Source organism: Anser brachyrhynchus, assembly GCF_964034855.1.
Source record: "Anser brachyrhynchus genome assembly, chromosome: 3".
NCBI classification, from domain to species: Eukaryota; Metazoa; Chordata; class Aves; order Anseriformes; family Anatidae; genus Anser; species Anser brachyrhynchus.
In genome coordinates this window covers 74,008,710-74,022,545 of record NC_137696.1, presented here as the reverse complement: position 1 = coordinate 74,022,545, position 13,836 = coordinate 74,008,710, and the positions used below count along the sequence as shown (strand labels likewise).

Sequence of the window (13,836 nt, the reverse complement as noted above, 5' to 3'; positions counted from 1 at the left end):
TTGGATAAGGTAATGTTCAACAGTGAGCGAGTGTGGTAAAATCCACCACAGAGATTGGCATTTCCTCTTACAGTACAGAACAAATTTATTGTCTTGTAAACATAAATAAAAAGATTAGTCAGGCATTAGTCTACAAGAGTCCATGACACATTGGGTTTACACCTTTTCAGTAAGTACTGCAATAGGGCATAACTGCATTGCCGCGTGATTCTGTTAAAAGAGTTTATGCATAGTATTATGTTGATTTTTCACTTCTTGATAATAACAGTTGATTGTGCTCAACAACGCGTTGTTGAATTTGCCCTGAGACTGACGTAGGGAGCAAACCAAAACAGAGACTGGAGCATGGTGCTCATGCCTCACATGGGGGAGCCCACAGGAAAGGTAGGTTCTTTCTCAGGGCAGCAGAAAATGGAGTGATCCAGAATATATTTCAAAGTCTGTGGATCAGGCATGTGCTCCAGGTTTCCCTGTGTTTTCATAGTTGATGGACCCCAGCAACCCTGCCAAAGGCTCTGTGGTGAACCCTGTCTATTAGTTAGTTATATACCTACAGGTGTCCTTCTGGCTGGGGCCTGCAGTTTGCACAGCAGCTTCTCTCCCCAGTCCTTGGCATGCCTCACCAGGGCCAACATGCTCAGGTGAATGGCACACTCAGGTGACATCCCCCAAGTGCAGGCTGATCAGAGAGGGGAGAGGGTCTGCCCCCACTCTGCCCCACATCCAAGTCCATTCAAATTTCCGAAGTGAACACCACCACACTCACACCCTCCATGCTGATAGCACTGCCCCTTTTTCCCCAAGGTTTCCACTGGGAAGGGTGCCACTTGGGGAAAGGCACAGATGCATCAAAAACAAACGTGGTGGCTCTGAGACGGAGCCTTCAAGACAACAAACCATCACCTTTGGGTCAATGATGGCTGGGAAGCAACTATTTCTCCTGTAGGGATAGTATTGCAAGGCCAAGTCCATGGGCTCTGCAAATCAGCATAGCTCACCCAATTCTAGCTTCATTGTACAATAGGAGCAAAAGATAATAAAATAGCAATCAAATCACAGCCTGATAGAATTAATTTGAGTTAATCTCCATAAATAAATCTCATCCAGAGATTATTCACTATTGAGTAATTCATTTCAACAGTTCCACACATTCTTCGGAATATTGTTCATCTGCATCTAACCTGCTCTGAAGCGCTTCTATATGTGAAAATAAATTGAAGATGAAAGCGATATATTACTTTTTTGCTGTGTTTTAATTATGTAAATCATTGGTATTTCTTCATTTTAAGTGTCTAAAGTCAATTAGTGTATCACAGTTTGTTACCAATGGTGGTTTTGTACCTGGGTAAGGACTTCATTGCATTTAAAACTTGTTTGAAAACACTTGTCTTTGTAGTAAATGAAAGGCTACCATCAGCTTTAATGGGAAGTGCTTTGGGCCTTTTTTTGCGAAATATAGCCATTCAATCACCTTAATAAAAAAATAAATAAAAATAAAAATAAAAAATAAAATGTGTTCCTCAGGCCCTATTTCAGCTGCATAGAGTTTTCAGAAGAGTATTGTAAAATCTTGCATCAATGTTAGTATCTCTACACATTTGTTAACGTATACCTGAACAAAAGTACTGATCTACTGTTAAAATGTACTTTAAAAGTAGCAAGAGCAATACTGTTCATAACATCTGGTGAACAAAATTGAAACCTTGAGGTAGCCTTAATGTTAACATGGTGCAAAGAGCACTACTAACATCAATTGATTTAACGTTAAGGGAAACTCAAAAGTACAAGAAATTTTTCAGTCATGTGTTCACTTAAACCATTACAGCTTCCAAAAGCACTGAATTGATTTTCTTGAGAAAATCGTTCCTGAAAAATTATTTTCTTCTCTTACAAGGAAATTCACTTCGGCTCAGAAGTAATATAGAAGCCCTCAGGAACAAAAAGCCCCACATGGCTGTACAGGATGCTAGTGTTTAAGATCTTTCCACTGCTTTTTGTGAAGAGCTCTCTTGGCACAGGCACATACTTCCTCAGCCTATTGCCAGAAGCAGACTTGTCTGAGCAGACTTGTGCCCTCTCTCAGGTCACCTTTCATGGGAGAATGACCTCCACTGTCTCACTCAGTCTCCAGGGGTAATCAGAAAAGGATTGTGCTGTCAGGAACTCTAAGATGACCACAAGCCAAGGGATATAAAATCACAGAATGGTTTGGGTTAGAAGGGACCTTAAAGATCATCTGGTTTCTATGGTCATCCTGGTCACCTTCCATTAGACCAAGTTGCTCAAAGTCCCATCCAACCTGACCTTGATTACATTGAGGGAGGGGGCATCCACAACTCCTCTGAGCAACCTGTTCCAGTATCTAACTTCACAGTAAAGAATTTCTTCCTTATATCTAACCTAAATCTATTCTCTTTTACTTTAAAAACATTACCCTAACATAGTGTCTCTTTCACATGGTCACAAATTTCTTAACAAAGCAGTCTTCCAGATTTTAGGGTAACCTTTTCAGGAAGACAGATGGGAAGGCTGACACACTAAAGACACCTTTGACTTCCAGAAGTAAGGCTAGCACATCTGTGAAAATCTGTGTGCACTATCATCACAAGACCCACACATACAGCTTATTTTGTAAGAGATCACAGCACCATGTCAGAAAGGTAGAAAATCTAACTGATTCATCTCTGTTAGAGACTGAGAATACATACACACTTCTAAACTTTTGGAAATCTGTCGGAGTTTGGGAAAAGCATAAAATAAAAGGAACATAGTCAAGGCTCTCTTTTTTGGAGTAAGGGTAAAGGAGGCTGTTAGGGAAGTTAGGGATGGCTGCCTCCTCCCTCAGCACTAGTCCACGGATGCACCTGCTGCTTTCCCATTTGCAGGTTCAACCAGTAGCAAAGTTGAGCACACATCCCAGACACATATACACATGGGAGGCATGGACATATGCAGAGGACACAGACATGGCCAGCCACTCAGATGGCCACAGACAAGGTGCTGCCTTCAACAGCCTCCTGGACCCCGGGTTTGTACCTCAACAACTGCAAAGTCTCAGTTTGCCCCCAGTTTCTTGATAGCCCATCAATTGGTGTGACTGACCAGGTTTGTTTCTGGCTGAGTCACTGTTAACATGAATCGGTCGTTTTTTATGTTGTTGTTGTCTCCCTCCATTTCCTTGTCATCCCAATTTGGCAAGGTGCTCAGTCAAATAATCTTACAGAAAAAAAATAAGCATTCCCGCACACTATATACCTTTATCAATCATTGCTGCTGACGAGATTTGTCATCACCACCTCCCTTATCAGGTGTGAGTCAGACTTGTATCTGTGTGTTCTTTATGGCTCCTTTGATCAGATACCCTTACAGGAGCAGAGACACTCCTGCATACCTTCAGAGAGGCTTCCACTAACTCAAATGATCAGTAGTTTCAAAAGGAAGAATGAGTTTTGTGAGTTCTCATCAGTTCTGAAATTTGGCATATATTAATTACCAAATGTAAGATTCAGATTTTTTTTTGTTCCTCTTCTGTTGTGGTCCATTTTGAAAAGGTGTGCCACAAAATTTCTTGTGTTACAAATAAAGAAAAATATTATTTATTTTTCAGGATACTAGCAATATATCTGCTTTAATGAGAGAAAGCTAAGGGAAAATGCTTACCAACATTATTGCAGATAAACCTATAACGTAAAAGATTATAGAGTAATCTGCAAAGAAATAATGAAAATGTCAATTAGTGCAATCCCATCTGAAACCATCCCTTAATTAATTCGCTGCTCCGTTTTTCCAGTTTTTATTGATTAAGATTAGCATACCAGCATGGATAAATGGAAAGTATTTTTATCTAGTTTAAGTGATAAATAAAAGCTATGGGTTCATGATCAATATTTCATATGATCTTCTGAAGAAACTGTTTCCAGATAAATTCTAAGCATGTTTGGAGAACTGAAAATTGCAAAGATGTCAATTTCCATTCTAATTTCCCGTTACTTTTATGGCTTTCCTAATGCAGTTTTGAGGTGCAAACCTGAATGTCATCGTTAGCTTCTTAACTAAGGATTTTAATCACTTTTTTTTTTGAGTTCTAATACAAGAAGTGTCCTCAAATATGCTCTATATAATGCTATTTGGAAAACACCGAATATTATTTTATCTCTTACATGTAGCAGTAAATATGTGATAATATTTTGTCTTTTTAAAATATGACCTAATATACTATGTTACTTCTTTGGTATTTGTATTTTGCTTGCATGACTTGGAATCATAGAATAAGTCGTAGAATGAAACACAGAATGGTTTGGGTTGGAAGGGACCTTGAAGATCATCTAGTTCCACCCCCCCTGCCATGGACAGGAATGCCACCCATGAGACTTGAAAAGGAACAAAATATTTTATTATGGGAAAACATATGAAACATAAGCAATCATATTTTTTCTATTAATCTGTTTTAAAGAAAATTGAGAGGTAAATTGTGTATTGTCTAACTTAGGCTATGGGAAGGCTGCATCTTTATTGTAACATTTGCAAGAAACACCACTTCTAAAGGATTTTGTTAGAAGATACCATCTATAAGATAATAACAGGATACATTCTGGTCTTACTTCTGCACCTTCAGTAGGATCTGAAATGAATTTAGCAGTAAATTGCTCACAGTTAAATAACTCACATCTGCAGCCCAGGTTGATTTGGGCGTTATGATAGATGGGAACAGGCAAGTGTGGTCTGTAAAGGAATAGGCAGGTGAATCTCGCAGGGACTGTGACAGCACTGCTATTTCTTTTTGTGCCTAATTAATTTTGAGTGTGTCTTGGTGTTTTTTGTTGTTGTTTTTTTTCAGTCACTCCTGACTGAACAATCAACAGTTGGAAAAAAAAAAAAAAAAAAAAGAGCTAAACCATTGTTTAGGAACGTAAAACTTTCTGTAGAGATGAGAAGGGTTTTTTGTTTGGTTGATTGGTTTTGGGGTTTTGCTTTTTTTTTTTTTTTTTTTTTTTTCTATAGCTTAGTCTTTGTCTCCAAACAGAAATAAAGAATTGTGCAGTGTCAACACCTATGCTTTTGCTAAATAGACTTGACAATAGTTCTGTAATTAGACATGGCAGTGATGTACCCTCTAACATTGCTTATACAACAGTTCCAGTCTCTGGTGAAGTACAAAGGGAACAGATCACAGAAAGTGGACAGGCCTGTGCACTTTTCATAAAATCCTTTCTGAAACAGAGTAGCTGGGCTAGAAGGGCCATTGGTTTGACCTCATAGGGTATTTTGTATGTTTTGTGACTTAATCTTTTCATTACAGTTATATTCCTACACACACAAGAAAAAGCCTCAAAGTCTTCTATAACCAACAGGGCTTTTCACTTGCTACAAAATAATTCTTCACAGAGATACCTGACCTAGTTTGTTTAAATCCAGCACAGCTTTAGGACTTCTTAGCCTGGCTGAGCTGCTGGATACTATTCTCTTCTAAACCTGTTCAGAGATGACTGAGCTCTGCACGGATCTGTATTGTGCTACGCAGAGAGCCATCAAAGACAGCTATTGCAGAAATAGTAACTATTGTACAATACCTGGCCAATGTTTTTGCCAACATCGCTCCCAAACAACTAATCTAGGTTAGCACACACAACCCATATTTCTATTGAATCTGAAGAAAAAACATCAGACAGGACTGTTAAGTTATTCTGACCAGAATGTTGTCTTTGTTTTTCAAAGATGTGCCATAAAGGCCATTTCGGTTTCATGGTGTCATAAAAAAAAATCTAAGTGCCCATGTCTGAAGTCTTTAAGGATATTGTTTCTGGTTGTGACATCATTCATTGTCAAGTCTTTCACTACATGGTAATGGAAACTACTGCTTAGAAATTATTATATTACAACTTACATACTGATTCCATATAAAGTTGAGAAAGGAAAGAATTTCTTCATTTCTCAGAGTTTGAATAAATAATGTTATATATCTAGAAAACCACATTGCCAGGTGACCTAAATTAGAAGTTTGCATAAACTGCTCATCTGTGATGCCAGAATTCCTTCCACCTTTCTGAGCAGCGATACACATTTTCTGGATTATACATGGACATGTAAATACTGCTGGCACTTGACAAAGTCTGACATTTTGCATAGTTCCGTAAACCATCTCCTTCACTTTATCACTGAATATTTAAGAAATGAGCAGAGCTGAAGAAAATGTTTGGGATGTGCTTGAAGATAGCATGGCAATGTTGAGACAAGACTAATGAAGTTAATTAAGTAAATTTAGGGTCTTGTTTTAGCATTCAATAATTTAAATTCAGGAAAGGCATTCAAAAACACTCATGGCAATTCAAAAATCTGGCTAGGTACTTCAGATGCCATGAACAGAAGGTGAAAGAATGTGATCAAACGCATGATTTGGCTTTGCACCACACACCCTCCCTGTATCACCCAGCTATTTTACATGGTCTTAAAAGTATCAGGCTTATAAACTGTCCGTATGCGTGCACACAAAAGTTCATGCATTAAGTATATTCAAATACATACATAAAGTAAATAAAAAAATCCTCCATCTCTTTCAGTTATGAGTTCATATACAGCCTTTTCAGTGATTTACAGTAAATATATATATTGGCAATAAAGAATCCTTTTCTACCAAAATTGGTTAAAAATAGCTTTCATATGTAATGCGACAGGTTCCAGGAACATGAGAAATATAAACCATCCATGCTAGCTAATGAACGGTTATTACAAGCCCATTTCAGTACAAGGGTTACTGCTAGTTCTGGTGGTGTCCTCAAGAGTTTGTGCTGTAATACAGAAAGAAATTACCAGAGTGGGAGAGCGCTGAAACCACAGTGGATCAAATTCAGATTTCTGAGGTATTCAGCAGAATTTAAGGTTTCACTTTTGAAAGAGCTGCTAGCCATTGTGGCTCTAAATGCCACTTTGCAAAATGACCCACAGGAACAAAAGGAACCCCATAAGCCTGAATGTTCAAACAGTCTGAAACAGTTTGGCACAGTGAACAATTTCTTACTCGTGTATAGTAACTCAGACTCAGTCAATGCATGAAATAGTTAAAGCTGAGTCAGGCCACAGAAAGGAACAAAAATAATCTGCGAGTCACTTCTGCTTTCAAAGAGTTGTACAGAAAGCTCATTATGGAATTGACTGGTGAGATTTTGTTGATTAGGTCTGGGGCTTGGTTTCCAGCAGCTGGAAAACACCTACCCCAGAAACCTCTCTGAAATAAAGAACGTTTCTGAAACTAGTAAAAGTTACAAGTAATTGCAGTGCTCTTGTTTATCCTAATCAGCTAGGAGTTTGTGTGGATTTACTTCCCTCAGCACAGCAGTACTGCGTCAATAATGTTGGGAGGAACATATGAAATGAACTTGACTTTCGATAAACAGCCAACAAGTCCATCAGGATGGCAGACGAGAACCCCCTCTAAGTACACTCTACCTTTCCTCTAGAAAAGAATTCACGTCACTCCAACAGTTTTGTTTTCTTTTTTAATCATTATTTTTGTTTCATGAAAATTTACTGTCCAGCTGGCCATATTTGTTGTCCATAACAATTTGCACTATGTCGCTTTCTTGTTTAGTTAAAACAAGTGGCAATAATAAAATAAGGGCAGGTGAATGTGTTACTATGGTTCCTGTTTATAGCACAGAATAGCAGGCACAGAGCAAGCACAGGGAACGTAAGGTCACACTCCTTGCCAAGGAAATTTATATATTTATTCCTATTTTGGTGTTAGTCAAATTGTTCTTTCTGATCATGCTCTGCTAAAAATGCAAGGCAAATCATATGACTGTACCTCCAGCTGCATTTTTCACTTCCCTTGTGCTAAATGTTATGTGCCTAGACCCAGGAAAAAAGAAAAAGCATTTCCAAATCATTGGATGCACCAGATGTGACCTCATTCAAACTTGCTTAAAAATGAAAAAACGGTTTGGATTGTCATTTTGCCTGCTATCTATGATACAGAGAGAAGAAAAGAACTAAGCATTCTTATAAATGCTAATTTATCATCAGCATAGCCTGAATCTGCCTTTTTTTCAGACCATGTATGGAGCACTGCAGGTGCTAGAAAAAATCAGTAATGAGAGGAAAGCAACACAGTAAGGAAATCTCATTTTTATCACTTCTGCTTCAATATTCTGATAACCAAGAATACATGAAAATGCTCTTTGTTATAAGCAGTATCAAACTTTTTTTTTCTTTTTTTTTTTTTTACAAGGCTGGAGATACCGTATTTTCTTTCTTCCCTTTCAGTTATTAATCCATCTTACTAGCACTACCTCAGTTATACTATATGGAGTCCAAGAAACCTCCAGGAAGAAAAGCTTATTTAAATGAGGACAAGAAAGCAAAGTTCCTCACTTTTCTGTCTTATTTCATTTTACTTCTTACCAAGGAAAATTTCAAAAAAAAAAAGCCTTTCTCCCTGAAAAAATCCGCAGACACTTCAGCAAAGAGACAAAACAGTCTGCTGTGGCACTTGCAGGGAATAAATAATCACCCAGCATTATCTCGTGCCAGGATGAACAATACAGAACCAGACGGACTTAGCAATCCCTAACTGGCTCTACAATACAGACCACGTCAAAATGTTGATTAGAAAGGATTATATATATTTTGTTGTTAATAATCTTGATGGCTACAGGCAAAACTAAAATGATTAGAAAACAAAATTCAACAGTTCTGCATGCAGCTTTCAAGCATATATTGGCTAAACTTCCATAGTGACCCTGTCTTCTCTAAGATATTACATAATTTATAGAATATTTCATGTCCTTATATCCCTTTACTTAAGTGAATTTATGGGGTATCCATGCACGCATTGAGAATCAATGTTTTTTTGAAAGTTTATTTACAAGCATGCTGAAATCAGCTGTTAAAGAATATGGCCAGTTTGTTTTATTTCCAAGTCTTACTAAGACTCGTGTGATGAATTGAAGATTGGAAAAATTATAATAATAGCTTTTTAAAGAACCTTTTGTTATAAGCCAATTTCAGATGCTAAAGGCCTTTTGAGGACTTCCCCTTCTTGAGCTCTAGGTGTGATGAAGACACACCACTAAATGAATGCTTGTTATTGTCTGTCAATGGGTGTCTTTGCCTCACTTTCTTACGGATATTAGTTTACAAATTCGAGACTCAAAAACAGCAAAAAAAAATCACTAATTTCACAAATTCCTATACGTGCATGAGACAGTGACCCAGGCATTTACATAATCATGAAAATCTGTTGATCTAGTAAGTTGGAAATACTTTCTAGAAATAAACTAAAACATCCATTCTCTCTGCAGACATACAGAAGCTAGATGGTGCTAGAGAATGTACATTTATATGTGGCACAGATTGCAAGTCTTCCATTCTTTATCAGTTCTGTGCTGGAAACATGAAGTACTGGTAAAAAAAATGGAAGGATACAATAAAAACTTTTCCAATTTCCACAAATATGTACGTTATGGCCATAAGCAATTGGCCAACACCAAAGGAGAGAGTTAATTAAAATCAAAATGGAAAGATGAAAGAAGTTAAATTTAAATTTCAGGCAGAGAATGTGATTAAAACATTGAATTTTAATTAAAGAGACGATATAATAATTTTTTCATCTTCCTTCTTTTACTTTAGGGAAAGCAAGTTAAGTGTTATCTCTTTAAAACTCCATCACTGCTGCTGCTCTTGTTGTTTCAGCAGGATAATAGAGGTGTGAAATATACAGGGTGGGTGAAATGGAAGTCTTGGAGGAAACTGTAGCAAGAAATATTCCAACCAGATACAAGGGGAAAAATCATCACCATCAGATTGAAAAGCTTGACTGTAAATAGCCCTAAGCAGACTGGTCAAACTTTATTTTTGCCTTGAGTTGGGGCAACTGGTTCGAATGTCCTTCTGAGGCCTTTTCCAACCTGAGTTTTTTTATGACTATAGAAAAGGGTGTCTGTGTGACCTGACAAGGAGCAGATTTGTACTCTTTTCATTGAAGGTCACTAAGGCCAATGGACTAGGAAGGAAATTTGAGAAAAGATGGCATATTTATCCAGAAGTGTTTTGGTATGAAATTAAAAACTTGTCAAACATTTTGGAGGAATGACTTCATCTGAGAGCTGTAAGAGCTCTCCTTGTCCACTGTTCTACAAATCTGGGGGAAATAAAAACAATTTAAAACAAACAAAAAAAATTTTGCCAAAAATAAAAAATTAGTCATGATTAATAAAGGGAAAAAGTTATTAAAAAAAAAAGTATAAGGAAATAAATTTAATTCTACTACAAGAAAAAAAAACATTATGCTGAAATGCACTTTATCAAAGTTAACTACGCAACTGATGCTGAATATATAGAAAGATAAGAGGAAGCTTAAGAGCTGAGACGATTTTGTAACTGAGAAAAATTACTTGCAAAGTATTAATAGAAAGCAGCAATCTTAGATGACTTGTAATAAGACTACTTCTTGAAAGAGAGCAAAGGCCAAGATGATTTGAATTAGAGTCTACCACCTTTTCTCTTGTGTTCAGAAAATGTTTTTCCTGCAGATTAATTTCTGCAACTGGAAGAATTCTTTTGAACACAACCATTGAAAATGTTGTTTGCCTGAATACAGAAATAGCAACAGCTGGTCAGATTCTGGAAATTAAGGTCTTCAGGTTAGAGAGGAATCTCTTAGTTGCCCTATGTCAGATACCTTACAGCTGATAAAAGACTGGTATAACCATATCTGAGCCGGTGTTCTTAGCCCTGGGCAGTACAGTGGGTAGATCATATTGGAGATGTTTCAGGTCCAGATGAGATTTAACTGAAAAGCTGCAATATCATTCCTCTAAAATCAAAATGAATTCACAGACTACCACCATTTCTGCTGTCTCTTTCCACACTGATAATTTTTGCCAAGACACACTTCAGGAACAGCAGTCAGTGTTATTTCAGCAGAATATGCTGCCTATGATTGAAGCACAAAAAAGTAACTCTGCATCCTGGCCTGACACAGACCCTAATCATCCTCACTAGGGATCCGAGTAACTGATTTCATGTGATGTCTGCTCCAGTTCTGAATGGTAAACAAAATCAGACATGTTTTGAAGGGGCAGAAGAACATGACCTGCATAGTTAAACTCTGTGAAACTAAGAAATTCAGTCTGCTCCTTTGCTATATCCACACCTATGCCTTTTGCAGTACTTTAGTTAAATTTGTACTGAGTAGTGATTTGCTTACAGAGGAGAAAAAAAAAATAGAGAAAACCACAATAAATCTTATCTGTTAGAGACTCGTCCATCACCTGTAACAAAATTTGAAAGTGTAAAGGTAGCTTCCAGGACTCTAATTGACAACTCTGCAACTGGTTAGGCTGAAGGCTATTTGGGGTGGGAGTGATACCTTCTTACAATCTGGAAAGCATCTGACCCACAATAATTGTTATATGAATAACAATAATGAACCATCACAGTGATAACCAGCCTGATATTGCCAGATGCTTCTTCAGTAGATCATGGGGGTATATCAGAGAGGGAAATGATTTAAACCACACAGAATCCTCAACACTCTGCCTTTCATAACTGATTTTCTTTCACCTTTTCCTCACGCACACTGACTAGCAGTATCGCTGGTAGGACCGCTGGAGGTTCACTGTTGAGGTTACTACTCAGTGAGAAGCAGTGCCATAACTGCCTGCTCCAAACCCACTTAGCCCAAAAGAAAAGGGACGGTGGCACGCGTTACATGGCTACTCACGGCTCAGCTTCAATGCTCTGGTCAGCAGCTATGTAGTTGGCAGGGACGTAGCCCTGGAGCTTGCGGCCAGGAGAGACTGACCCTGGCGGCAGGAGGAGCCTAGCATACCACCAGCCCTCGTGAGATGCATCCAGCACTTCAAGCTTTTCCCCGGCTTGAAAGCTCAAGTCTTCCTCTGTGCGAGCCTCATAGCTGAAGAGTGCCACAAAGTTACAAATGTTCACCAGATGCTGGCCAGGCAGCGGAGGTAAGGGCTTGCTTTTTTTCTCACTCTCTTTGGCTTCCTTGCTTGTCTGGTTGTCAGTGTATATCACAGCAAGGTTGGGAATAGTTTGGCCGATTTTGTCTTCCTTTTCATCTTCCTTCACTGAGAATAAGCAAGGGATACAGGGCTTCAAACAGGTGCAGTACTTCCGACAAATGTTTCCCATCCTGTTTCCTTGTGCCTTTCTCTGCTTCGTCTCTTTTGCTTTTCCCAGTTGCAATACCCTTAGACCAAATTTTGCCCCATCAGTATTTCAGAGCTTTGCAGGATTTCTTTCCATCTTCCTCCTTTGGCACAAAATCAAACAGCTCTTGGCACAGCTGGAAGCTCCTCTCTGAGCCCCACTGAGAGTTCATTCCAGGCGGCTCCTGATTCAGGAGTGAAACCTGAGTATCCAAGTGCGAGAGCAGATGTGGAGGGAATTTTTCACTTCCTCCTCGGAACAGGAAAGCAGCACAGAAACTGCCTCTGGGCTGAACTCTTGGGACAGCGGGAGAGAGTGAGTCCTCCTCTCCAATAGCAAAAAAATAAAAATAAAAAATTTCAGGAAACCTAATCCGGAGCAGGGGGAGTATTCTCAGTTCTTACTGCTCACGGTGGGGTTTTCTCATCTCAAACTGTCATATGATTAGCAGTGAACCTTGGTAAAATTTATCTTGGCAATGATTAACTGAGCTGACCTGCCCGTTTCCTCAGCCTCCGACGTGAACAGCCTGATTATTTCTTTTTATTTCCTGGTCTGCATTGGCTTCTGTTCACAGGGGAAGCCTCTGTCTGCCCAGAGCCAGCAGACGCCCTCACCTGGAGCACACCTGCTGCTTCTGCACTCTTACACACCCAGTTTTTTGTTTTTGTTTTTGTTTTTGTTTTTGTTTTTGTTTTTGTTTTTAAGCTGCTTTTAGCACTTCTTTTAAGAAAGAAAGAAACTACTTCAGTCCTTATTCTGCATTTTAAGGAAATAAAGTCTCTTGCCAAGGAATTGCTCTAGGTGGTTGGTTAATTATACCAACAAAGTATAAAATTATTTTTTTTTTCCAGCCGGAGAGCAAGCCAATGGAAACTAATCTAGCCACTATGTTCCCTTTTCCAAAGCACCCATAAACTGGTATGCAGACAGAGCATAGAAGTCTGGGTACTGCTGTGGCAAAGCAGCCTGGGGAGCCATCTGCCACATCCCATCAGTGCAGCCCTAGCTTTATAACAGCTGGAAATCACCAGCCTCAGGGACACGTAATGCTAAGCATGAGCAGGAAGCACAGGAGATAGCCTGGCTGTACCACACGGTGGCATTTCAGTAACAGGCAAGCTGTTAGAGATAAGAGGTCAAACAAAACCCACTCATGGACGCAAAACTTCCGGGTGATAAAGAAACTGGCTCCCATTATTTTATTTTCTTTTTTTTTTTTTGGGGGGGGGGGGAGGTGCGTAGGGGTGTCACGAATAAATGATATCTTCCTAAACCATTCACACATGTGTATCAGCTCCATTTAGAGTTCCTGATTTCTGTTGCTTTAAAATAATAATAATAATAATAATAATAATAATAATAATAATAATAATAAATAAACACACAAACCAAAACCACTTTTTTTCACTATGTCTCTCGGCCTGTCCTTTTAATGATGAGACCAGTGGCACAGGCAGAAGTTGAGTGATGCAGTGGGGACTGCTGGATGACTGAAAGAAGTCTCCACTGAAAGCTTATCAGGTGCATCTCCATTGAAGAGGGATGGGGAACTGCTTTCTCACTCCTCTTCCATAATGGTGCAAAGGAAACTGAATAAAGAAGAAAGGACCATACATAATAAGTGATCACTAAACCTAATAATCTGTAGTGAACTCTTTGGGCCTG

At 38.7% G+C, this 13,836-nt stretch overlaps 1 protein-coding gene across 2 annotated transcripts in view; it reads right to left on the bottom strand.

Annotated features, from left to right (window-relative positions):
- Positions 1–13,359, bottom strand: part of FRK (fyn related Src family tyrosine kinase) — a 60,150-nt gene extending 46,791 nt beyond the window's left edge. For both annotated transcript variants that reach the window (XM_080586592.1, XM_080586591.1), the window contains exon 1: positions 11,720–13,359. In XM_080586592.1, the coding sequence (XP_080442718.1) occupies positions 11,720–12,150 (431 nt within the window). In that variant the 5' untranslated portion in view covers positions 12,151–13,359. The remainder of the gene's footprint in view (positions 1–11,719) is intronic.
- Positions 13,360–13,836: the final 477 nt, after the last annotated feature.